The 7,769-nt window shown below is 33.9% G+C and overlaps 1 protein-coding gene across 2 annotated transcripts; it reads right to left on the bottom strand.

Annotated features, from left to right (window-relative positions):
- Nucleotides 1-360: 360 nt before the first annotated feature.
- Nucleotides 361-5,611, bottom strand: LOC138128548 (uncharacterized). 2 transcript variants are annotated; one of them, XM_069044754.1, is made up of 6 exons: nt 5,218-5,611; nt 3,899-4,195; nt 3,515-3,845; nt 3,116-3,363; nt 2,965-3,060; nt 361-814 (listed from the first exon to the last, which is right to left on the bottom strand). In XM_069044754.1, exons 1-6 carry the CDS (start codon nt 5,471-5,473, stop codon nt 732-734), a joined length of 1,311 nt encoding a protein of 436 aa, XP_068900855.1. In that variant the 5' UTR covers nt 5,474-5,611; the 3' UTR covers nt 361-731. The 2 variants fall into 2 exon arrangements, with proteins under 2 accessions (XP_068900855.1, XP_068900856.1); XM_069044755.1 differs by lacking the exon at nt 361-814 and adding an exon at nt 1,370-2,887.
- Between the last annotated feature and the right edge of the window lie 2,158 nt (nt 5,612-7,769).

Raw genomic sequence — 7,769 nt, forward strand, 5'->3', positions numbered from 1 at the left:
GTTTGAGTAAATTATAATGGCGCGTTTGTGGCAAAAAAGTGAGGTTATTTTTTCTAGTAAAATCTTTTTTTTTAACAATTACCTGTTGGTTTGTAAATCGTTAAAATTGGTGTAGCCTCAAAGACCTTAACAACAAGAAGAAGCACACAACAGAATTTTAACAACGAACTCATCGTGCAAAAACTGTTCGTAGCAAAATCACTATCTAATCTCTGCGCTGATCGTTATTATCGGCGCGGACGACGATTCTGTCAATATACCGTGCCTTCATAAAAATTTGGAATTAGAGTAGGCTGTGATTTATCTATTTTGTCTGTTAATGTTTGGTAGCTCTTTTAACAGTGAGGTGTAAGTGTGTCATCTGAATCTGAATCCATGTTATAGGATCAAAATAAATTATGTATTACGGGATGATTATTATAACAACATTTGGGAGACTATTTGAAATTTATTTTTCAATGAAATGACATTGATTCATGAATACCAACCCAACGCCATTAAAATAAAAGTCACTAGATAATTATTTTATATAAAAATAAATTAAATTAATGAAGTCGAAATAGAAAAAATAGCTTGTTACACTCGTTTCACAAAACATTTTGTCGAACTCGTTCCTTTAGAACACTCCTTGCTACGCTAGTCGTACAGTCCAGTACAGTAAGTTTTACTCCATAGTTTTATTTAATAAGGAAATTTTCACTAATTATCTACAACATTAATTTAATTAAAGTTTACAAAAACACAGCGGCAAATACTAAGAAAACTACGATGTTCAATGGAAGACGGCTTCTACCAGATGAACTTGGTGAATTTTCTGAAGCAAAATATAATGGACATTAAACAATAAATAGTAACTGATGTACCTATAACTCACCTTCTGCTAACAATTCCTAAATTAAACAGTAAAACATAAAAGGCTGTTGTGAAGTGGTAGGCAAAATCGTGAAAAAGTGGTGCAAAGAGGGATCGTGTTTCAGCTCACATTTTTAAATTTGAAAAAGCGGTCGATGTATCTACATATTGGTAATATCTGTATCACTAAGGTGACATTAACAGATTTTTAAAAATATTTGTATATTTAAAAAAAAAACGTATTAATGCTAAAAACGGGAATCGTCATATAGCGCCTTCGAAAATAAGATTTTTATATTAAAATTACACTCAATGTGTAGCTGTTAATGTTACCTATTCAGCAACAATCGTAGATTTTTGTTTAAGGTGATATTTTGTAAGCAAATTTAGAATTTATAGATAACGAATAAAATAAGAAATAGGCAACACAACTTACGATAAGAAGTTAGATTTATGATCTCAGCAGATAATAAGTGAAACTGCCAGGAAAGGAAAAGGGATATAAAAAAAACAAAAATTATAAAACAAAATAAATTCTAAAAATTAAAAGAACAAATTATAAAACTGAAAACAAAAATAAACTTCTCAAAATTAAAATTTACTTTGTACTAAATTTTATTAACTACCTAAAGTAAAAAAACAAAAAATATTGGGCCGTATCACGACACCCTTATTAAATTTAATCATCACTCTAATTACCTTGGTGACGAATTCATCTCTTTCTGGCAGGTTATAACTGCATAAATCTATATCGTTTTTGTTTACTTTAATCACGAATTTAGCTAATGGCAACTCTAATAACGGTGTCGTGATACGGCACATTATCTTTAAAACAAAATAAAAAATCAAATAAAATACACCTAGCTATTAAGACAACAAGTGTTTTATAGACGATTTAAAAATCGAGGTCGTAGTTTAAATCAGAGCGACCGCAGGGATCGAGGATTTAATAGACCGACATTTTTAAACTATAAAACACGTGTTGTCTTCAAGATTTTTTCTAACAGTAACATCTTATCAGAAATTTAAATAAATTCAGAAATTATTCGAGACGCGTCACAATACACAAAATGCGAAGGTTGCTGTGGTACTATGGTAATAATATCAACAAATTTTGAAAAAAACAATTTTCATCGTTGAAATGCGCCAAAACGTTCCAGAAGAAATAAGAAAAAAGGGGCAATTTGTTACCAATGAAGTCTAAAAGTGCAAACGAAAAGGTGTATGTTTTGTTTCAAGGCCGGAAAACATTGTATCGCGCGTTCAAATGAAATCCTGGGTTGAGTAGGCGTTGGAAAAAGTAAACCGTTTAGAACAGTGTAAAGTTTGAATTTCCCGCCGTTTGACACGAATGACATTTGTTTATGTTTAATCGGGACATAATTGAACATGTTTGTTTTCAGCAAAGGATGCCCTTAGATATTTGCAAAGAAAGAAAAAAGAAAGATTTTTTTGTTTGTAAATTTTAGGTTAGCTGTCAGCATGCTCCAATTAATCTACGCTTTAAAAAACCACAACAATTGACGGTTTCCAACGCCTTACCAGCCCAAGATTTCATTTGAACGCGCGATATTTCTGCTGTAGGATTTAACACGTTTTAATACCGAAAAACTTCTTTCTACCGATACTGATGTTAGCGGGAGAGATACAATTAAACAAAACAATTTATTTATTTCCGGAAAATCGATAGGTATCTAGTGATATCATTTTTATAAATAAATTTGTGACAGAATTTGGATAAAACAAAAGGCGACTAGATCAAAATTTTACTTTTAAAATTAAGACATTACCAACGGCCACAAAAATCCCTTAATCGACTAAATTTAAAAAAAATTGATTAAAAGGGGCAAATTACAAAAAAACAGTATAAAAAACTCGATTCATAAGACCTCGAAGCACTCATTCTTTAAAATAACTCACTCGTTTTTTAAACTTGAATTCGTGCTTCAAGACTGGTCTTTTGAAACTTGTTTTTTAACATACTAGGTATTACGATGCCAAAAGGTGTGTTGCGGTTTGGAAGATGTAAAGCGTGCTGGAACAAAATCGGAAATTGTGTGTTAATAAAAGCAATAGCTGACACTAAAAATTGATGATTTTTTTTTTATTTACCAGAACATCTTCCTGTAACTTTATCACATCCATCACCTGTACATAATGGACCACATTCGTTGCTGCAGGAAGATCCCCAGCTTCCATTTTCACAACCTGCAACATAATTAATTATTTTATTCCGCCATTCAAATGAATTCGTCTAGTTTACTCTGCTGACATAAGAATCCTTGGTATCCCCAAGCGCAACCGCACTGGGAACCCTGGCAAACTCTGTGCTTTTGACAATATTCGAACTCATTGCCTAGAACGTTGTTACAACTCATGTTACAATATTTTCCTAATTTTCCAGGTTCACAATCAAAGGCTGTATTCATAGTTCCATTGTCTTTATCTTCAGATTCCAAACCATCCAAAGTGTGACATGCATAATATGTTGTCAAATTTGGAGAATCTAATCTGTGAATATTTTCTAGTAGAAACATTTTTCTTTGTCCATTAATTTCTGTTTGAATTTTATGACAATTTCTTTGTCTTGATTTAGCAAATTAAATTTATCAAAAGATAACAACAAACGAACAATGGTAAAAAGATACAGTAAAATAATTACCTGTATTGTGTTTTACCAGAATACCATCTGATGTCAACTTCCCATAGTCCATAATCCTCAAATTCTCTAGTCCTTCTATGGAATTCAATTTTGGTTTTTTGAAAAGGTTGAATTTCTATTACATGTTCTCGCCAGGACTTCAAAATAGATGAAGACTCATGTCTAGGATAAATCGATGTTGTGTGATTATTAGTACCAAATACAACTATTTTTAAGAAGCAAGCCTTGCACAATGATACATAGAATACTACGTAAGATAACTTTTCTATACTAGGAACCAATAAAACTGTGGGTTGTTCCTTGGTGGTTTCATTCGCCCATATAGAAGAATCTACAAAATACAAGTTTAAATAATTTAATTACATCAACAATCCAAAATCTTACAATTGTGTATTTTCCAAAATATGTCTTCTTTGCTTTTAATGACAAACTCGTAAGGGTTAAAATCAAGTGTGGTTCGTATTGTCTGGCCATTTTCCAACACGTACACGTTATTATTGTGTACGGAGATTGCGTAATGATTCCATTTCTTGATATTTTTTATTTCATGTTGGAAGTGATCCAAATTTTGTTCATCGTTTATAAAAATTTCTATCTTCGTAACCGAATGCACGTACAAAGAAAAGGAGATGGACTTGGTCGAGTTAAACATTTGATAATTTGATTTGATTGTAGAAAGATCTGAAAAATAATCGCATAACATTAATATCGGGTGTTTTTTAAATTTCACCTCGTAGTAAGCGTTGAAGAGTCGATTGTGAACGCACCACTCATGTAAAACGTAAGATTTAAACAGCTGATCCGTAATCCATAACCTGTACCTATAGTGCGTTCACAATCGACTCTTCAACGCCTACTATTAGGTGAAATTTAAAAAAACACCCGATATAACTTTATATATTTTTATTCTTTGTATTGATTATTGACATACAGTAGAAACTCGCTAATTCGTCACTCGTTAATTCATCATGTCCTCTAATTCCCCACCTGAATTATAACCAATTTTAATAAAGTGAAAAAAAAAACAAAATACTAGATACAAATGTAGAGGTTATGTAGTTACAGAATTCAAAAATATAAAAACAATACATATGTACTTCAAAATGTGTTTTAGTTATTTTTTCCAAAATTTTCTATAATTCGTCAAAGAGACTATTAGTATATGATATTAGTGAAAGTGAGTCTTTTTGTGCCAAGCCCAAAGATTGAAAACCGAAGCGAAGTTGATGCCGGCAACTGGGCGAACAAAATGCAAAAACTGTGTTATGTATTTACAATAAGTACCTAGCTTTTCTTTTGTATTGTTGTCTTTCAATAAATTTTGTCTGTTTGCTTCTAAATAAAAATGCGTTACGTAATGAAACCAGTGCGGTAATGAACTACATTACGCAACTCAAATGACTATAAATGAATGTGGTTATAAGGTCTTATCCAAGCAGCCGTAGATAAAATAAATTTTGTCAGGTAGATAGGATCAAATTTCTATGACAATAATCAAAGGCAAAATGACAATAGGTAAATCTTGAACTACATCGAATTTTTCCAAAACTGACAGAAATTTGATGTCCCATTTTTTATGCTCCCAATAGTACGTCGCCCAAAGCAATAGATAGATCCAAAAACTACATTGACTTGCTGTTGCAAAGGTCTAAATACGATTTAAGGCTACTGCTACTAAGACTGAGATTACAAATATTACCTACCTTCCCATCTTTTGTCTACAATAAGGCTTCCAACAACGCTTTCATTTTTTAAAATCCAGTTATCTGTCGTCCAATTGACTTTTTGTAAAATGCTTGATGTATATTTATTAACACTAGTAATCGGAGGTACAAGAAAAATAGGTGAGCTAATGTTTGCAGATACACAAGTTACGTAACTGTCATTTTGTAACGTAATAATGTTACTGTTCACAACTAAAATTAAGGAAATATAAAGGACATATTTTAACAGTCTCATCACGTTACGTTATTGATTATATGTTATCTTTGTATGTATGTACGAGGGAAATTTAATAAAGACTGGCATTGAATTTATAATAATAGGGTCTGGATATCTACTAATGACTATCTATCAATCGGCGTTGGTTATAGTTGGGCCAGCTGCCAGCTGTGATTTACTTATCGTTCAGTTGGGCCGATCATTAGTTAGGGGTAAGATTATAGCGTTATTTAAAGGAATGTGTATTATAAAAACTGCTACTAAATTTTGCATGAAATAATTCGCAGTTATTTTTAGTTCTATACATATACAGGGTGTTTTCGAAGTTGAGGCGTTCCTTTTAGCATGTGATAGTATGCGATGTTCTAAAGAGTTTTAGACAAAATCACCTTAGTAAAATGTGTACGGCAATGAAGATCCAATAAGTAATTTTTTTGAAATGTTTGAAACCGGTCCTACTCAAATTTGCCCTGATTCCTTAGAAATTAGAATTGACAAAAAAATCAAATGAGCATGAACGTTAATCAAAAATACTGTCAGAGTTGTCATCTAATTAGTCGGAATGGCTTTATCATTACGAAAATAATAAGCTCAAAGATATGTTGCTTTTGCTTTTGAAATGTTTTAACAGCAAAGTTGAATCATAATTAATCATAATGTCCCCATGAAAACTGAATTTCTGCTTTGCTTGATTAAGGAATTTAAATAATAAATATTTTTAGCTCTTTACTAAGGTTTAACTTTAACATATGAGTCATCATTGTTTATGCCGGCAGGTGGTGTGATCAGTGGCGGTTTTTCAATAAGAGCTGCAGAGCTGCAGCACCGGCTCTTAATTTGAAGAAAATAATATGTTATTATTGTATTTCTTAATCCAAGATTTACCAAAACAAAATAATATCTGCATTTTTCCCAGCATTTTTCATTAACTCGTGAGACTCGGATATCTAGAAATCAACATACACTATTTTGTATTAGATCGGCAATCCACAATACATTCGTTATTCCTTGTCTTGCCTCGTGACGTCAGCTAGCCGTTGCAGCCGACATAAACGCGTCAAATTCGTCATCCCAGAGCTTGAATTCGCATGAATATCATACTTGGCCTTGAGTTGACCAATGAACGTCAAGTATTATGGAAGTTTTGCATGGGCTCTGAGCTGCAAGTCACGCAGCCAGATAGTGTGACGTGAATTAGTAGATGAACAAGTGAAGTCAACGGTTCCTTTATTAGGATTAATTTTACGTCACGTGCTCGCCGGTTCCGAATTTTCAGTGGATTGTTTTTTAACATTAAATAATAAAAATGGATATTATTTCTAAATATCAAAATTTTCTTTTTATTTTATGAGCGAAGATGAAGACGACTTATTTTGCACGGTATATTTCCAGGAGGTATGGTTAGAAAAAGACAAATGAATTTTTATGAGTTTAATTCCCCAAAACTTAACTGTTACAAGTCTCAAAAGAAAATAACAAACGGCTAACCTAGGAGCCTCGCTGGGTAATAACAATTCTAGTCTAGGTTAACAAACTGTGGGGAATTACTCTCCCAAGATGGTGAACAAGATACAACGATACTAAATTAATTTAACGAAAAACCTTCAACACTGAAAAGACCAAATTTATAAACTGAAAATGTAAGGCGCGCTGAAAGCACTAAATTTTGTTAAAACCCTCACATGATTATAAAAAAAAAATACAGAATTAAATTCGAATACAAGGAAGAGATCTTACGCCAAGCACGAAAATGTTTTTCTCCCTGGGCGGTGTAAGTTGCAGATTTCAAAAAAGGAGGGTCGGAGGAACGTCTTGCTAGCGCTAATCTGCTACGGTGTCCGTATCTACGGAAGCCAATATGGCGGACTGAACAGGGACCGAGTATGACCTTGTCGGGAGGAGTTCGACCTGTACAAAGGGAGGCCTCGCCGAGGGCTCGCGGTCCGGACCTTCTGGAGGATTCCCGGGGGTGAAGATGGCCCAACAGGGGTGGCGCTGTCCAAATCCACAAGAGGGTAGGGTTCGATGAACCCTCGTGGGGAAATCTTGTATCCGCCTCGACGATAAAGCTGGAGAACTCCTGAGACGTCCTTACCAGCCGATCTAGACTTCCTCTACGGGGACGCCAACACCTGTTGCACCAAACACCCCCAAATGTCCCCCTTCAAAACACAAACACACCCCCACGTGCACAGTCGTGAAGCCTCTCCAAATGGCACCGGAAGTCGGGGTTCGAGAGCCCGTTCTGGAACGTGTGCGAACCTTCTGGAATTTACGATTTGCCCCAATAAGATGAGATAAGAAGAACCAGACA

Source organism: Tenebrio molitor, chromosome 4 (genome assembly GCF_963966145.1).
Source record: "Tenebrio molitor chromosome 4, icTenMoli1.1, whole genome shotgun sequence".
NCBI lineage: Eukaryota > Metazoa > Arthropoda > Insecta > Coleoptera > Tenebrionidae > Tenebrio > Tenebrio molitor.